General features: G+C 36.4%; 1 protein-coding gene and 1 pseudogene across 1 annotated transcript; both read right to left on the bottom strand.

Annotated features, from left to right (window-relative positions):
- Positions 1-6,075: 6,075 nt before the first annotated feature.
- Positions 6,076-7,723, bottom strand: LOC143577579 (uncharacterized). The gene is made up of 6 exons (XM_077061373.1): positions 7,624-7,723; positions 7,402-7,536; positions 7,231-7,341; positions 7,055-7,146; positions 6,865-6,970; positions 6,076-6,445 (listed from the first exon to the last, which is right to left on the bottom strand). The coding sequence occupies exons 2-6, from the start codon at positions 7,489-7,491 to the stop codon at positions 6,173-6,175; spliced, it is 672 nt and encodes a 223-aa protein (XP_076917488.1). The 5' UTR covers positions 7,492-7,536; positions 7,624-7,723; the 3' UTR covers positions 6,076-6,172.
- Positions 7,724-9,769: 2,046 nt separating this feature from the next.
- Positions 9,770-18,727, bottom strand: LOC143578123 (aspartic proteinase 39-like; annotated as a pseudogene).
- Positions 18,728-19,108: the final 381 nt, after the last annotated feature.

Here is a 19,108-nt window from a genome sequence, read left to right as displayed (position 1 = left end):
GGTAAGCTTGCTCCTCGTTATGTTGGACCATTCAAGATTCTCGCGCGTGTAGGAAAAGTTGCCTACAAACTTGACCTGCCGCCCGCGCTCAGCAATGTGCATCCAACGTTCCATGTATCCAATCTCAAGAAATGTTTAGCTGACGAGAACCTTCACATACCACTCGATGAAGTTCAAGTTGATGAATCTATGCATTTCGTTGAGAAGCCTGTTGAGATTATGGATCGCGAGGTTAAGCAAACCAAGCGCAGTCGTATCCCTATTGTTAAAGTTCGCTGGGAGTCCAAGCGCGGAGCCGAGTTTACATGGGAAAGGGAAGATCAAATGAAGATCAAGTACCCGCACCTGTTCTCTGCGCAACCTACTTCGAGATAAATTTCGGGACGAAATTTCTTAAAGTAGGGAAGACTGTGAAATCTGCCCCAATCCGACCCGACCCAGGTACCCGTTTTCTGATCCGATTCTCTTATTTTAATATTTAGATTTATTTATAACCTTTATATATTTTACTTACTAATAATATATTCCTTCCCACCTCTTTTTCTCCTTCCCGCCGTCCCGTCCCCTTTCTCTCTTTCCGCTTCTCTTCCCTCTTTCTTTCCGCCGTCTCGCCTTTTCTTCTCTCTTGTCGCCGTTCCGCTTTTCTGTTTAACCCTTCAGCCTTGAACCCTCTTTTTCTCTTAACTCTTTGCTTATTCTTTGGTTCTTCCCGCTTAAGGATGTATGCGCAACCCCACGCGCCAGACTCCTTGCGTGGAAGCCTGCGTGAAGATTGACTGTTCCTGCGTTACGCGCTAGGGACTGTAGTTCTTCCCGCGGCGCGCTAAGAATTATAGTTCTTCGCGCGGCGCGCTAAGAATTGTAGATCCTCCCGCGACGCGCTGTGAATTTGTAGTTCTTCCCGCGGCGCGCGCTAAGGTTTGTTCTGTCTGCCTTCGCCCTCGCGCGCTCAACCTTCTCGCGTGCGCAGCCTCTCGCGCGCGCAGCCTCTCGCGCTAGACCCTTATGTCTTTTCTTCTGTTTTAGCTTGCTTGTTTGCTTTTGATATCTTATCTTTTGTGCTGTAGACCTGACCTGCTTTATGTCTGAAAAGTTACTTTCGGCGCAGCATGCGCACCAACCCCATAGATTGACAGAAAAAGCGACTGACACAATCTTTTGGAAATCTGCTTTTCCATGCTTTGACCAGTACCTTTTCCTGACACCTCCCTTGCCTTTATCTGTAGCCTGTCAGCTTTATTCCCTTCTTCCTGCCACCATATCTTTTGTTATCTTTTGTTTTGTCTTGTTCTGTTTGTTATGGAATCTTTTTCCCCCTTTTTCTGGATTGATGTCCCCTAGGGTTTTCCTATTTAAACCTGTCTTCTTGTTTATTTTAACACTACACACACAAACACTTATAATCTCCTCCTTGCTCTCTCTGCCGTTCTTCCTCAGCCGCCTCCCTCTCTGCCTCCGTTTTCTCCTCTGTTCTCCCTGCTTTTCCGGTAATATATATTATATATAATAATTTACTTATTAATTATGCTAACATATAATCAAGACTTAAAACCAATCGTTAAAACAATAATCTTTAATTATAGGTTAACTTTGCTTGTTTAAGAGTGGTTCTTGCATTATCTTACATCGCATCGTTTATCAAGTGAGTAATCTCGTACCTAATCCCTTTTTATTTTTAATGTTTTGGGATGTTCATGTGTTCAAACAAACTTGAGTCTTAAACTTGTTTATGAACTTTAGTCGCGCAGTATCCCATGTGTTGAGGACTTTTACTTGGCTGTTTATTTGTATGTGTGTATCATTAACCGCTTTGTTCGGCCTATTCCGAAGTTTTCATGGATCCATTAGATGAACACGGGAGACCTATCGTTTACGGTTTTCTTTTGTTACACTTGCACAGATGTTTTCTTGTTTTTGTGCTCAATTGGGAGCACGGATTGAACTATGAGCTATGATCTATTAGGCTTGATCACAATCTGATTACACCCTTGCTAAACACCAGATATACACGTGTTGCGCGCAGATTTATGGTTATCTATGTATATGTATTAAACTTGATTTCTCACCGACACGCTAGTGTTGACGTTTTATTTTAACACATGTTCAGGTTTGCTGTAGCTGCTTTTGGAAGCTTGAGGACACGTAGGAAGTTTTCTTTCATTTTGGACCTAGATTAAAATGTAACAAGACGAGTTTGTGTTATTGATTATTTTGAGTTAATATATATTGATTTATGTTATCTTGTGTTGCGTTGCGCGTGCGCGATAAATGTGTATTAATAAATATTGACGCCAAATAGTATCACGAGTAATGAAACAATATGTGGCGCCCCGATGTATAATCCGCCTTTGGTCGGGGTGTTACAAAACCCATATTTATTTTGGACCAAATATGTCAACTTTAAAAGTTGAAGGATTAAAAATAATCTCAAATACAAGTAATGAGAAAAATAAGATAAGAAAAATAAGCATCTTATCTTAAGAAAATGAGAAAATTCCATCCCACATGGAAAGATGGAAGAAAGTGGAAGCATTCTACATGGGTATAAATAAGAAAGGGAACTTTCATCCCACATGGAAATATGAAAATAAATGGAAGCTCTTAATAAGTAAGCAAGTTTCCATAATAATGTTCTAATGTGGCTAACCACTTTCCATAGTCCTAGCGGAAGGTGTGAAGCACCCGACGTGCACGGACTCAAACTCGGGCGATGAGCGTAATGTGGCGTTTTGATGGCGCACTTTGCACTTCGCACGCTCGCATCGTCGCGAGCTGCTTTAGTATTTTTGGATAGTACAAGGATTGGAAATGAAAAATATAAAATTCATCCTTCGCGCGACGCGAAAGATTAGACTTCAGAATCTTCGCGCTACGTGTAAGACAAAATAGTTAAACCGACTTTGAGTAGCTTCGCACGATGCGAAGTAACAGGATCATAATTCTTCGCGCGACGCAGAGTAGCACTTCTGCATGCATGACATGTGGTGACACGTGGCAGGGCGCCTGATGACTCAGTGAAATGTTGACATTTCGCGCGACGCAAACGAATCTTCGAGCGACGCAAAGTTGCAAGATTTCAGCTATAAATAGGAGGGTCCATGGCACTTCATAACTCACACCGAAATATTCCACTTTCATACGTTTACCTCGGGAAGCGTGTCAATCTCGTGGAACGTGCCAAGCTCTGACGATCTAAGCTCTAGTATGCGATATAGAGTAGAAGTGCCGCTCGATCATGCATTTAACTCCAAATACCCGTGTGAGGTAGCGGTTCTAATTAAGTTAGTATTTTATTGTTATTATAATAGCTTAGACCATAGTCGAGGGTATAGCCCGAACCTTGATCACTGTTAAATATAATATAACTTTTTATAAGCAAAGGTTATAGTTAATTATTGTTTCTTCGTGATTAAAAAAAACGTTATCATTTACATGCAAAGGGTATCATTAAAATATATTTCTTAATGATTAAGAAATATACTATTTATTCACACATATTATAGTTAAAGTAATGTTTCTTCCTGAAGAAGAAACCTGACATATGATTGATAAACAAGCAAATGATTTGTCAAGGTTAAAGTTATACAAAACAGACTACGGGTCTGAAGCTAGATCGTTGATCTAGATATTTATACAAAAGTTATTCTCGTACTATAGGTCCGAGATAACAATCAATCAGTCAATTAATCAATCAGAAAACAGAGATAGGAATCAGTAACAGAAAATCATTACAGACAGGGGTCAGTAACCGAAACTGATCATATACAGGAATCAGTGTCAGAAACTGATTACAATCAAAAGGTGAATATGCCCTAAACTTTTACAACTCTTTTAAAGTCTGAACTGTTTGCATAAGATTTACGAATCCTTAAAACTTTGTGTTACAATAATAAGAAACGGGCATACTCAGATTAAGAGTATACATGTATCTGGATCCATACATATATGATGACTCGGAGTTTCCCCGAGGCCATGCATATCATCAAACATGCCTCTGGAAGTCTACGGAACTGTTCAGATAAATGATATTGTGTATATAATTAATTGTATAAGTACTTAGGGTTATTTTATCCCAATTGAGTTGAGTGCCTAATGAGTGTTGTCACAAAGGTATTATTATTGATATTCACAATGGTATTTGAGTCAGCATCATTCACCGGCAGTGTGCTGACGTATTTTTCGCCCACCTTTCAGGGAAACTGTAAATAATAGAACTGACAGGCAAGACTAATAGAAGATTAGAGACATAGTCATTAGAGGTGATCTGATGGCTCAGATATTTTTAGAATAATATAAAGAATTATATTTTCAAAAGACAGGTATTTGAAATATCAAACGGGTATTTAAATCCCGAATTTTTAATATAATAATAGTTTATTTCAAAAGCTTCCGCTTATATTCAACGGATATGCTAACCCGACATTTTATAAATGAAGATTATATTTTAAAAACTTCCGCTAAAAAAAACCCACAACTCTGATATATTTTCAAAACAGATACCAACTAACGGGTGTGACACCTAGGCCCTAAGTCGGGGTGTGACATTACTACTTTACTAAACTTCCCATTGTTATAAAAGTGCCATAAAAGTGTTTGAATATTAATTTAACAATGTCCCCTTTCAAACATCCCCAACACCTTTTCAAAAATAATAATAACATATCATATAACATTGATTAATTTAACCAATTCACTAAAAGCTAATGATGACATTTAAACAAACCATGCGTCTAAATACATGCATAATAATTAATATAGACTAAATTGCCCAAATCTAAACCTAATCCACACCACATCTGTTGTGATTCTTGAGCAAGAGGAATTCGGCAACTATGCCGAGTGTGACGGTGTTGACCAAACTGAAGCTCGATTTTTCCTTGACCGGCGTGCCATTCGTAGTCAACACTAAGGAAGAGGTAGAACAAATCATTCTGGGCCAACTTCTCCTTAATCACCAAAATTTTCTAGAACGGGAAATGGACTGCACGATGGGGAAACAACACCCGGGTTGTGTTCGGGGTTGAACAACAGTCTGAGAAATCATGTTGCCATCTTCAAAAATAATACGCCCGTGACTTGCTATGATTGGAAATGTAAGTTCAAACCAGCTATTTCAAATAGCTGGTCTCATCTTGTGTTGCGTCGTGGCAAGGGAATAAAGTTAGATTTAGCCATCTCAGATGGCTGATCCAGTCACCATCAATTTACACGTTGCTTTTGTGGATTGCCACTAGGAGAGAGGAGTCAAATCCAGCCATCTGAGATGGCAGAACACCTAAATACCATTTGTTTTATTGTTAGATACCTAAAAACCATTTTTTATATTAAACCTACTATTTAAAGACAAAATCGGTCTGGCTCGTTAATAAAATAGTAACGTGTGTGAGTTTGAGCTCGACTGTTTCAAGTTCTTTTTTCGAAAGTCATGCTTGTCTCATCGGTAATTTGCCAAGCTTGAGCTCGACTCAACTCGTTGATTACCTAACAGCTTTATAATTATATTTGCCAAACTTGAGCTCGATTGTTTTCCTCTCATTCAAACTCGGTTTGTGTAATAAATGTAGTTTGTAATTTGGATTTTGGTCAACTAGTACAAGTACACCAATATGACAAATGTGGACTTAATATAAAGATCTAGGATTCAATATAACTTTGATCAGGTAGTGACTTAAGGTAATAACAACTTTTTAAAATATACTAAAAACTTTAAAATCCTAAGCATATTGACAGGTGACTCATGGGACAGTATAAATAGCATTTTAAGATCTTAAATTTGAATGAGTGAACTTAATCGGAAGATATCTCTTACATGGGCACTATTCGTTTAACCTGGGAGCTACCGTTAATATAAATTATAAAACTTGTTATATAAAACTCATCCATGTTGTGTTAGTCGTTAAGAAGTTGTTAGTTCGTTTATGTGTGTTTGTTAATACGATAAAAAGAGCACGCGCAGATTTGACTCTTTCAAAAACTATAGAACATAGAACCAAACGAAATAACCAAACTTGAAAGAAAGTTGCCATCAATGGCAGCATAAACCAACCATAATAACAGACAACAAAATCCGCTGGTTCTGCAACCACCAAAAACTGCCCGTCTGATGAAAAACGAACCGACCGAACCGCGCCCATGTTACCTTTAAGAACCGAGACCGGGTTTGCAAGATTTCTTACATCCCATACTCTACAAGTCTTGTCTTGATTGCCTGTAGCAAAGATTTTGCCATCTGGATGCCATGCGGTTGCAAATGAGTAGTCCAGGTGGCCTTCCACTGTGGCAGCCATCTGCCAAAAATTATGATGTTATTATTTGAAATAAAATTAAAAGCAATATATTTGTATTCACTAGTTCTTGCCTTTCCTGTTGTAGAGTCTACAAGCAATCCATCAAGATGATCACCGACTATAGCTATGAGTTTGCGATCTGGGCTCAAAGATGTATGCTGCAACCAAAATGAAACGGGTCAAACGGGTGAAAGTCATACAATATGTATTCAAGTACTAGACCTGTAAATGGACCGATTGTTCTAAACAAACCATCGAGCACGAATAAGGCTTTCTTGTTCATGTTTGTTCGTTAAGAAATTAACATGATCGTTTATGTCTGTTTGATAACAGTATAAACGAAAGGTTCACAAGCAAAAATGAATGGACATAACTGACAAAGATGAACAGACATAACTGAGACAAAACCAATTAAAAGTAAATATGAACAATGCGTTGGTTCATGAACGTCCGGTTTATTTACAGGCCTATGTTCAACTGCATAAAACATTCTAGATTATCATTGAAAATAAATCTCGTAACACATTTTGATGCATACTAAAAAACTAAATATTTATCATCGCTTTAAGAAACTCACATTCACTGGCCAGGGAAAATGGAAATGATTCACGAGTTGAAATCCATCCATATCATATTCCCTCACACCACAATCGTTGTTTGACGCCATAAAATGCATTCCACCGCTACAAAGTAAGCAATATAAAAGTCAGCAAACTAACAATAATATGTTTTGTGGTGTATATATACACATAACATTTCATAATTACCTCAAGGCATCATATATCTCAATAGCATTTGTTATGGCATTTTCTTCATAGGTTGTTCTTGTACAAAAGCTAACTCCTTGTTTATCCAATCTCTGCATCAGTTGGTAACAAATACAGAAAATATAAGAAATTTTGAACTTTTGACAAAAGAAGCAAGTTTTGTATGATCAAATTACCTTGCAAGCAAGCTCTCCTTGAAAACCTCCTGCAACTAGAAAACCATCATTGACTGCTAATGTACTAATCTGAGTTTGCATAAATCCTTCCAACAAACTTCCAGCATGTTTCTGCGGGCACAGAAAAATCTCAAAAAGACTCAAAAATAAATAAATAAATAAATAAATAACCTCAGTAGGTGCAACGTGCCCAGAGAAATTAAGGATTTCGGTTAGATTTTGTGATAATGAAGACCAGTGCATGATCGAGTAATTAGACATTAGATATACATCATGCTTTGAGGTAGCCCATACCAGATTCCTTAACTGCACACAATACACAACACACAATACATGATGTTTGAAAAATACACATTTTATATGATTGAACGAACATAACGCAACGAAACAAACCTGAAAATGAAGGATTGTAGGCCTCACTGCTCTTGTATTATGGAAGAATTCATAGTAGCTACCACCCTTTGGTTTTTGTTTGCATATCTACACACATAAAAGGTTGCAATGAAATCAAAAGTGGAAAAGTAATCATTTTAATTTGAGTAAACTGGTACAAAATCATCCATTTACAAGAAACAAACTTCAGCAAAAGCAAATACAATTAAAAAATAAAACGAAAAAGAGTATCTCCCATTGAGGTATTTAAACAAACAGTTGGTGTGCATGAAAACGAAACACCTACAACTTGTTCCCAAAGGGGAAAATAAGGCCAACTAAAGTCCAATCAAGAGCCCTAATTGATCAATTAACCTAACGAAAACAGAAATTAGAAAGCCCAACTCAAATTGCTGAAATTGACGATCTAATTAAAGGGCAACGAGTGAAATCGAAACAGTAACTAAACAGAAGGTGTTAATTAGTTTATGGAGTAGAAATTGAGGGAGATTCGTACGAATCACCTGATGTGAAGAAGAAGCTGATACTTTTAGTTTATTGTTTTCTGCAGTAGATTTAGAGGTCTCAACTTGTCTTGCTGTTTGTTTGTGTGTAAATGAAAAGGGAAAAAAGAAAGAAAACCCCCAAGTCTATCTCCTCATTAATAAACCCCAATTAAAAAGCTGCTTTCAGTTGGTGTCGATTAGGTTGTTACAGTTACAGTGTTAAACTCAAAAGACAAAATAACCTATAGCAAAACTAAAAACATATTTAGAACGACGTGTTTCAGTTGGTGAGACATGCTCGTTATGGATACGAGGCGTTGCGAATTCGGTCGGTTTCGTGATGGGACTGTAACTAAAGCCAAAATAATACTGTTGTGAAAGCCGAAATTCCAAATTTAATATATATAATAACAAAGTTGGAAACGGAAAGGGTACTAAACCCAAAAAATAAATTTGTCAACATGCGGTCACACATTTAGTTGGTATCGGTTAGGTTTGTTAGAGTACCGGCCTAAATCCAACGGTAAATCACATGTAAAATAAAACCAAGTAAAAATTCAATATAAAAAAAACACTTGAAGAAATAATAAAAAAATAAAGATAAAAAAATGTGTTGCATTTTATCTTATATATCACGCATATATGATATGATGTAATAAACACGATGTGGTGTAATAGGTGTTATGATATGATAATTTAATTATATTGATTTATTGTTGTGGTAAAATTAGATATTAATATCTCAAACGTTCGATAATAACGCAGACTTGTAATATAACCAATGATACTTTTAACTATTAGCTATTACTTCTCTTGCAAAGAACAATCATACTCGTTACTTCGTCAGGGCTAGATGTTTGTATTGGTTGGTTTTGGCTTCAAACAATCACAGTTGTTAGGGGCTAGGGTTGCATAGGTCAACTTGAATTGGCATGGCCTCAATCGAACAAAAATTGAAGTTTCGGTTTTTTCAGTTTTAGAAAACTGTTCGGTTTTTGTATGTGTTCAGCTCTACTATCGCTCCACCGTGAGATATAGAAATTTTAGAATTCGCATCAACACATTTACAAATTAAGATTGGGCATGAAGAAACCATGGGCATATGGGCCCATACTATCCATGACCCAACATTTACATTGGACTTCATAAACCCAAAATGGCTCATTTACTCATTTTTACATGACATACCAAAATGAAGGCGTACACGTTGAAGATATTCACCGTGAAGAGTGAAGACACAAGAGTTTCTAACGTTATATTCGCTCTTGGAAACACAAGTAAATATCCAGTATATGACTATACTCCACGCTGAATACTTGTCTTTAGTTTGAGTACGAAAGTGTCAACACATATTCACCTTGTGTTCACCAATGAACACATTATATGCTTACATATAGTGTATTCACTCGTGTAAGAAACATGTTTTGCGTTAATCAGTTATGAAAATATTACCACGTAAAAGATAGTTGATCTTGCACATCAGACAGCTAAAAGGGGTTCACAAGTTGAAATGGTTCTTTAAGTTATAGTGCTTCTCATTTTAACTCGACACTATGTATTGATTTTGCAACAGTGGTTCACCATTGGAGCCACTTGAAAAGGCGTTCTTCGGGTACTCTAATGCATTTAAACTATGATTATAAGATGTACATGCATCTTTACTATATGGCATGAATTACAAGTACAGAAATTAATACCAAGAATCTTATAAACCTACGATTAATCAGACTGAAAGCAGATGATAAATCGTGTGCACTAACTAAATATGTCCCTCCGGTGATGTCGTCCTTAAGAGTGATGTTTGAAGAACCTAAAATGGATCAAACAGGCAAACCCAAAACAGTTAGTTTAAAAATTTAGAAGCGAGTCAATCGAGTTCCATTTTCTAATGCATTGAAAACATATAACTCACAGCTGTACTCGGCCCATCCAATTGTCTGATTTTCGAGATCATACAAGACCAGCTTATTGGAGAGTATTAAATCTGAAAAATTAAAAACAAATAACAAGGAATAAGATGCAACTATCATAGATTAAATTAATTATATTAATGTGCTAATTATTATATGGTTACCTCCCAATACAATTTTGTCCCTTAAACTTGGGTCCATGTCATTCTTTTGCCAACCCAAACACTTTAAACCACCCTGCAAGATTTTGATGCATTAGTTCATTTTATTAAATAGCATAAAAATAAGATAATTATACATGTCACTTGCATATTCATATATACCCCTTAAAACTATCATATATGTACAATTAAAAAAAAACTAATATCAGATATACCTATTCAAACTACTTAAAACTTCAAATTTTCCAATTTCATTTAGTAAAATTTACAATGTGACCAGTATACCCTTCTCTTTCTCCGTACACTCCAAATTGGCAGATTCTCATATCCGAATGCAAGTTTTAAGGGGTGGGTACATATGTCATAATTTGAGAATGGGTATATCTAATGTTATTGGTCAACCAGTATAAGTCCTGAACATAAATAGTAAAGCTCTAAAGGGTTTGCAAGACAGAGGATACTTACATAGGAAAAGAGATAATCATGAGGATAAACCTTCGATGAAAGTGAATTTTCAAAATGGAATGTGACTTCAGGAAATTCATCATCAACACTGCAAGCATAACATCAGAAATTAGTTAAATCTTTGTTTATTTCATACTTTATGTTCGTTCGTTTACGCTCTTTCATGGTAGCTAGTTTACGTTAGTTCATTTACATTTGTTAATATTTCATTTTACAATAGTCTAGTTTTAGTAACATTTTAGGCATAACACATTGTAGTTCACATTTACGTTTAATTGTTTTTAGCTCGTTCATTTTCTTGACGAACAAAGAAACCACGTTCATTTAGTTGTTCATGTTTGATTGTTAGTTTGGTTAAGTTAAACGAACGAACACGATCATGCCCCGTTCTTACAGGTCTACTTTTATCATTGCTTTAACATAAGAGGAAAAAAAACAGTTACTAAAAGCCTCATAATCAAGTTTTTAGGGATGAAAATTTATGAAGAGAGAAAGCTGCATAAAAACAGTTACCTTCCATCAAATTCAAAGCATGTATACGGCTCGTGATCAACAATTGATCCCGTAAGAGACTTCCTTGATACTATCTAAAGAAAAAGAATTAAAAAAATACATATAAAAGATAAAAACTTTCAAATAAGCCAACAGTGACCAGTTTAATTAACAGAAAATGTAAATGAACATAGAAAACACTAAGGGGGTGTTTGGTACAGAGAATGGAATTGTAGAGAAATGGAATAGAGAAATGGAATTACAGAGAAAGGGAATTGGTCTGGAGAATGAGAATTGACTGTTCTGTTTGGTAGTACAGAGATTTCAGTAGAGAAATATAGCTGAGAATCATTTCTCTTGTTTGGTACATAGAAAATAAACAGAGAATTATATCAACTTTATCATTAGCACACGTATTTTATTCATAACAAATATTTATTAAAAAATAAAAAAGCATATAAAAAGATGCATAAATTCCAACCAAAATATGCATTGATCAAACCAATTCACATACAAAACATAGTTTTTAAGCAAAAAACATCAACCATAGTTAAAACCAATTCACATACAAAACATACTTCAACCAAACTATCCCATTGAACCATCGGTATACAACTCGACCATCTCAATTTTCTCTTCTATTGTCAACGCAAGAAAAGAACGTCCTAGATCCACATCTTTACCAATCAAATGAGCTGCTTTGAACCGTTTTTTCGTAGTGATACCTGGTAAAGCTTTCAACTCATCACTAACCTTTTCATAGATTTCACGAGCCTCCATACCTTCTTTGCTAAGTTGTTCACCCACCATCTCCCCAAATCGAAGCAAAACTTCCTTGATATCTTTGCAAGACTCTCGATATATCTCATCTGCATCCGTGCTTCTACCTCTTTTGCGCTTGCTTATTACACTTCCTGTTTGTCCTTCAGATCTATCAACATTTGGAACGGCTTCATCAACAAAATCAAAGTCTTCAATATCAACAGGTGAGCTTTTTTGCGTCTCTTGAACAACATCTTCTTCTCCAAGGTCAACTGCTTTACTACCAGTAGCTCTATCCTTACCGAATATGGTACACAATTTGTCATAGAAAGGAAATGACTTGTCACGAAAATTCACAGCACCTTTGTGAGACTACAAGACAATTACAAATAAATTAGACTAAAATTTTAAAATCTAAAAAATATATTTTTTAGAATATACCTTCACGTATTCATTCCAAACACTATCATCGGCAATAATACAACATTTTTGTTCATCCCAACCAAACCCACTTGTATGCACCATATCATATACAATACTAAAGTGTGTCTTCCATGTCTTCATCCTAGACTTTATATGTGGTTTTGCTTTGAGGCCAGAGTTAGGAAGACTTACATCTAGCAATTGTTGAACACCATTTAAATAACCTGGTTTGAATCCATTGTCAGCACCAGCATACTTTCCGGATGCATGTATCTCCATTAATGCATCAATTAGCTTTGCATCTTCATCATTTGTCCAGGTATGCTTGCTCCGAGTAACTCCTCTCACTATATTTGAATCTGCCATGTCTACGTACAAATGCATAATTATACAATTAAAAATCATAATTCATGTAACTACAAATACAATATAACAAGAAACATTAATAAGAAACAAATAAAGTGCATAAATAAACATTAATAAGAAACATCCTTGGTTCTACAAATAAAAAATACATAATTGTCAAACATAATTAAGAAACATTGTTGGCACGCTGCGCACGCATCGCAGTCCAACTATTAAACATTTCATTAGCAAGAAGGTCTCTACGATCGGTCCATTCTTGTGAGGGCTCGATCATAGAAATAACATTGTCATGGTCATTTGCAGGTTGTGTGTGATTTACTGGGATTTCGTTATCAAGAGGGTCTTCACTCATTGTTGTTCGTATGAAATTGTGCAATAAATAACAAGCAATGATGATACGTGGCATGGACTCTATGGGATGATATGAGTTATCACGCAAAATAGCCCATCTATCTTTAATCATTCCGAAACATCTTTCTATAACATTCCTGGCCGATGAATGTCTCATATTAAAGAACTCCTTAGCATTCGTAGGAGGACGAGACCAATCGTTAAGATGATAACGTTGACCTCGATATGGAGTTAAAAATCCTTCACCATTTGTATAACCGGCATCACAAAGGTAGTATGTTCCTACAATTAACCATAAACTCTATGTTAATTATCATACTTAAATCTATGTATATTCTTTGAAAATTGTCTATCACATACCCGGAGTTATTTTAAGACCATTGGGTCTACTGATTGCATCACGCAAAACTCTACTATCAGCTGCAGAACCCTCCCATCCCGCCAAGACATACGTAAATAAAAGGTCTCTCGTACATACTCCGAGTACGTTAGTACAAATCTGCCCTTTTCTTGTCCTATAAGGTTTTCTATCAATAGCAGGGACTTTAACTTTAATGTATGTTCCATCTAATGCTCCTAAGCAACCCTGAGTTAAAAGAAAACATTACTTACTAATTTATGTTAGCAAAAAATATCTTTAATAAAAAATGTGTTTGACTAACCTTAAACCATTTTCATCTTTCATCAGTTTCATTATCTGGCACTGGCACGGGTGACTTGTAGAGTTCTTTGTGTAATCGACATATAGCATTTAAGACTAACTTGAAATACCGACTTACAGTTTCCCCGGACCGATGAAATCTGTTGACTAGTATCCTATTCTTTGCATTATGAGCAAGGGTATGTAAAAACATAGCAACTTGCTCATCGACTAGCATGTTTTTACTATTCTTTAGTCCCCCTCTAGTTTCTATCATATCACAAAGTGTTGTAAATGCATGTATATTCATTCTTATGTTAACAACACTCGTAACATCACTTTCATAAACCATCCTCACCATGTTTTCACGCCTATTATGGTAACTCATTAAATATTTTGTACGTAAAGTCATTGACTCAATCGACCGACGCAAATGATAAGTACACAACATCCACCAACGAATCGTAACATAAATGACATAAAATACACCTATGGCAACTATTCTTTGTCTGGAAGGTGATCTTGCCATCTACACATAAAAATATAAGAAAATTCAAGAAAAACAAATAACTCCAAAATATAATCCAAATATTAGCAACAAAGTGATCATGAAAGCAAGAAAAATGATTACAGGCTACTTTATTCACTGACTTGCTGAATGTTTTTTGTTTTCAAAAGGTCACCCCTTTTAATAGAGGAGTATTAAATACTTGCATATTTTGTAGGGACAATATATGTGAATGCTCATGTGACATTATTATGTTAGATTTCATGCTATAATAATAATAATAATAATAATAATAATAATAATAATAATAATAATAATAATAATAATAATAATAATAATGCACAAGTCACTAAACTTATTTTTTCAGGAATGGACTACAACACAGAAGAAACTCATGGCAAGATGGTACTTATGATACAACTTGTCCAATCCCACCTGGCAAGAATTTCACATACATGCTTCAAGCCAAGGATCAGATTGGTAGCTTCTTTTACTTCCCTTCACTTGGCATGCAGAAGGCGGCTGGAGGCTACGGTGGCATTAAAATCTACAGCCGCCCACACATTCCAGTCCCGTTTCCTTTCCCTGTTGGAGATCACACGGTTCTTGCCGGGGATTGGTACAAAAAAGGCCAGCAGGTTGGTTAGCTAGTTTAATTAGCTTTGCATAATATTTGAAATTGAATTAGTTTGACTGATTAATTAATGTGTTTGGTGTTTGTAGAGATTAAGACACATATTGGACATGGGCAAGAGCATTTCTAATCCTGATGGACTTATCATCAACGGGCGTGGCTGGAACGGTTACACCTTTGATGTCGAACAAGGGAAAACATACCGGTTCAGAATATCAAACGTCGGGTTGCAGACATCTATCAACTTTAGGATTCAAGGACATAAAATGAAACTTGTGGAAGTGGAAGGATCACACACGGTCCAGAACTCCTACGATTCGCTTGATCTCCACGTTGGACAGTCGGCTTTCGTGTTGGTCACTGCCAACCAGCAAGTCAAAGATTACTACGTTGTCGTGTCTTCACGCTTCACCCGTCATGTGCTCACAACCACCGCTGTTCTCCACTACAAGAACTCTAGAATTGGGGTCTCGGGCCCTCCCCCTGGTGGCCCCACCACACAGATTGCCTGGTCCCTGATGTAGGCTCGAACATTGAGATGGAACCTTACTGCAAGCGGGCCTAGACCGAACCCGCAAGGCTCGTATCATTACACTAAAACCGAGATGATGTGTTTTTATAGGTGTACCCGAAGGCATGAACAGCAATCTATATCGCGCTGGACAACGTGGGGATGTGGAACATACGGTCAGAGAATTGAATTGTTGGAATCAGTTTGCTTTGTGTCTGTTAAATCTAAACTTCATTTAGCTAAGAATATTGAAGCAGTTGCTAATTTAATCAACAACATAAACCTAATTCATGTTCTACCACTTAATAATTATTGATTTGTACAAAGCTAATAGAATAAGATGTATAATGAAAACAAAGTGTTGGATTAAAGGAGAACTCACAGGTTAGGTTTGGTGATGATTAAATGATTGATAGAAGCTGACTCCAGGTACGGCGGCGATGCTGATGGATGTCAGGTGACTGCCGCTGTGTTCCTGAGTTCTATACACGGAGAAAAAAGAAAGAGTTTGAAAGGAAAAGGAGGAAAATGGGAGAAATGAAACCCTAGAAATCCAATTCTCCGCTTTTCTTAGAGAAACAAAATCAGAGAAATGGAAATGGTTTATTTCCATTTCTCACCTCTTTCTTTCATAAACAAACAAGAGAATTCTTTCCAATTCCATTTCTCACCCCTCAATTCCCTCTACCAAACACCCCCTAAGTACCTTGTCCACCAATGGCGTGTAGATCGCTTTCGGGAGATATACCAATGTTGTACCACTATCTATTATTGCTTTTCTCGTTACTGTTCCATTCGAATCTATTGAAAGATTCAAAAACTCTGAACCAACTGCAATTCCCGTCACATTGATAGTGTAATGTATCCTAAAAATTTTAAAGTGATAAACGTTTATTGAATGTCTAAAATTAGGAGATCTGAACAATCAAACAACAAGAATTGTAATTATAATCGCTTACTCGTTTGGGATCAAATGTGCTGAATTAACTTTTGGCTTAATAACATGCCCAACTGCAAAAATACCACCACCGTTTTTTAAACAATGTGCAAACATCTTTTTAACTTTCCCGGAAGAAGCCAGCTGTGATATGACAGATGCATTTGTATTCCCGAAACCAAGAATTCCATCAAACGCGCCATCTTGAGAATTTAGGTTGCCAGATTGTATAGTACCACACCTAATTAGAAACAATAATATTATTAACGATGAGGAGCTGGTCCAAGAGTTGGCATACTTTTATTTGGATCAGTTGGATAACACGAAGCGAGGAAGAAAAAACCCAAACAGGCATGACTCTTCGACTGGAGTTACAAAGCCCATGACCAGGGGACGGAAAGGTCTTGATGAGCCAGATCATGTGGCAAATGCCATAGGCAGTTTGTCTCAGCTGTTAGACCCAAATTCCACTATTTAATCAACAGGTTTCTAAGATTTTGCAAGCTTTAATTTCCTTCCATATTTACCATAAACGTGTAAATCACTTATTAGCGTAGTTACGTTTTTTATTAGTCTACGATTCACTTTGGAAGTTTCGAAAATTTTAATCCCTACAAAAGGGCCCCTTATATATTGTTTGAACCTCAAAATTTTCTTCTCATTTGAGAATTATTTCTCTGTTCTTGTTTACTTGCCTCTGCTCTGTGCCAACAAAAGGAACTTGGTAGATAGGAAAAGGTAACATGCATTAATCATTATATACAACTCGAAGAAAGTATTAAAGAAGATCTAGATGTACCCGAAAGAAACATTTGCATTTTCTGGCCTAGTTTCCATGTCACCGGACACGCTGTTATATTGGATAACATCTTTCACCATGTAACCCGAACTCTCACTCCCATCTCCATAGCTCACATGATACAGACAAGATGCATTAGCCTTGCAACCATGAACTGTATTGACCTTATTAATGTCCTTGCAAATCTGATCATGACATGTCACAGATTTTCCAGTAAATGAAGAGTTTTGATCATATGGTGTAAGGTCCATCTGTTAGATATAGAATATGATAGAACATGTTTACCAAATATGATGATGAATAAAACTAGGAATGAAGAAAATCAAGAAACAAATATGAAATTAAAATACCCCACGATATCCTTTCTTAAGGCACTTTTGGCATTGTATGCCATTAATCCATGTTATATCGCTTCCTGTATCCACTTGCACATAATATTCCTTTGATGGTGTTCCTATTCCAATTTTGGTATAGTAAAGCCTGTGAGACAATTAGATTTGCATATCAGACACTTGCAAAAGCAAGGTTATTGCAACACCACCCTCATCTGAATTCACGCCATCAAACAACCGTCCATAAAACACTCAGACGACCTTCTTGACCAAAAAATCAAACTTGAAATTATTGGTCAGAACTTGCTGTTTGAGCAATATCCAGATGGAATTTCTAACCATAAGCGGTCAGTCAAACTTTGAAACTTTTTTGTCAAAACAGTTTTCCGACCTCTATCAAGACAGTCGTTTGAACAATATTCGGAAAGCTGTTGACTCAAAATTTGATGCGGTGTTCGAAAGGAAACCAGCCCTTTTGGACTATGTGGTAAGGGACAGGGGCGACGGTTAGTTATGGCCCGGGGTGTCCCTCACTTTTTTTGCTTAGTAGTATAAAGTTACCCGTTTTTGTTCGAAAAATTTTATACCTTGTGTGAACTTACCCGTTTTCGTTCAAAAAATTTTATACCTAGTGTGAACTTTACCCGTTTTCATTAGAAACACCCCCCCCCCCCCCCTCCCCCCAAAAAAAAAGAAAAAACAACCATTGGGGTCAAACATTAAAAATAAAATGTCATAACGACCATCTAGCCAATATCTGCATGCCTTTTCTAACCATAGACGGTTAAACTTTAAAAGGTTTTGGTCAAAAAGGTCGTCCAACCTCTATATATCTGGACAACCGTTTGAAACGATGTGTGATTAGATGTCAGATGGTACACACGGCCCCAAAACCGTATAGAACTTACTCTAATGCCAATTATATTATTGAAGATCTGAATACACCTCAATACAAGCCCTAAGTCTCAAGGAAATTCAAAATTACGTTTACGTAAATTCAGATTAATCTCATAACATATAAACCAAGCAGAACTAGTTATTACAACAACAAATGCAAAACAAGAGAGAGAGAGAGAGTGTGTGTGTGTGTATAACATACCCAACGGAATTAGGGCGACCGCTTCCACCAAGAGAAATATCAACGCCAGTAGCAACAGGATAATAAAAGTGACGGTAACTGTCATGAGCTTTAAGCCTACTAATCACCGACCGCTCATTCGATCTGACGTCGAAAATACACCGTGAAAATCACTTGCAGCAGCAAAAGACATGAAAATCAAAGCCAGAAACTGTAACCAGACGATGGTGGAAACGGAAATGATAGCCATGATGAATTGATGGCGATTGTGTATGATTCTAATTACCGGCGAGTGAGCATGCAACGGCAATCGTTCACGGCGGAGTTGAGTTACAGTGTGGACTGCAGCGTTTCCGTGTGGAAAGTGGAGGACAATGAAGTGCTTTATTACTTTATAGCCATTTTTTTCGGCTGATTAAATTTTGCTATTTGTGCAAATATTTTTATTTTATTTTATTTTTTTTACCACTAGTCCAAGATTTTTCAATTTTATTCTTCATAGAGATTTCAGTTTTTATGTTTTTTCCTTTTTCTCTTTTTTTTCATTTCAACCCATTAATCCGATGTTATCCATTTATTTGTGTGATTTAATCAAAATGCTTTTATATATAAGATAGAATAAATTCAAAGT

The sequence above is a fragment of the Bidens hawaiensis genome, unplaced genomic scaffold, assembly GCF_021521415.1.
Source record: "Bidens hawaiensis isolate Kalapana, Puna unplaced genomic scaffold, B.hawaiensis_p1.1 tig00001461_1, whole genome shotgun sequence".
Taxonomy (NCBI): Eukaryota; Viridiplantae; Streptophyta; class Magnoliopsida; order Asterales; family Asteraceae; genus Bidens; species Bidens hawaiensis.
The sequence above is the reverse complement of the archived record's forward strand: the minus strand, read 5'-3'. Positions and strand labels throughout refer to the sequence as shown.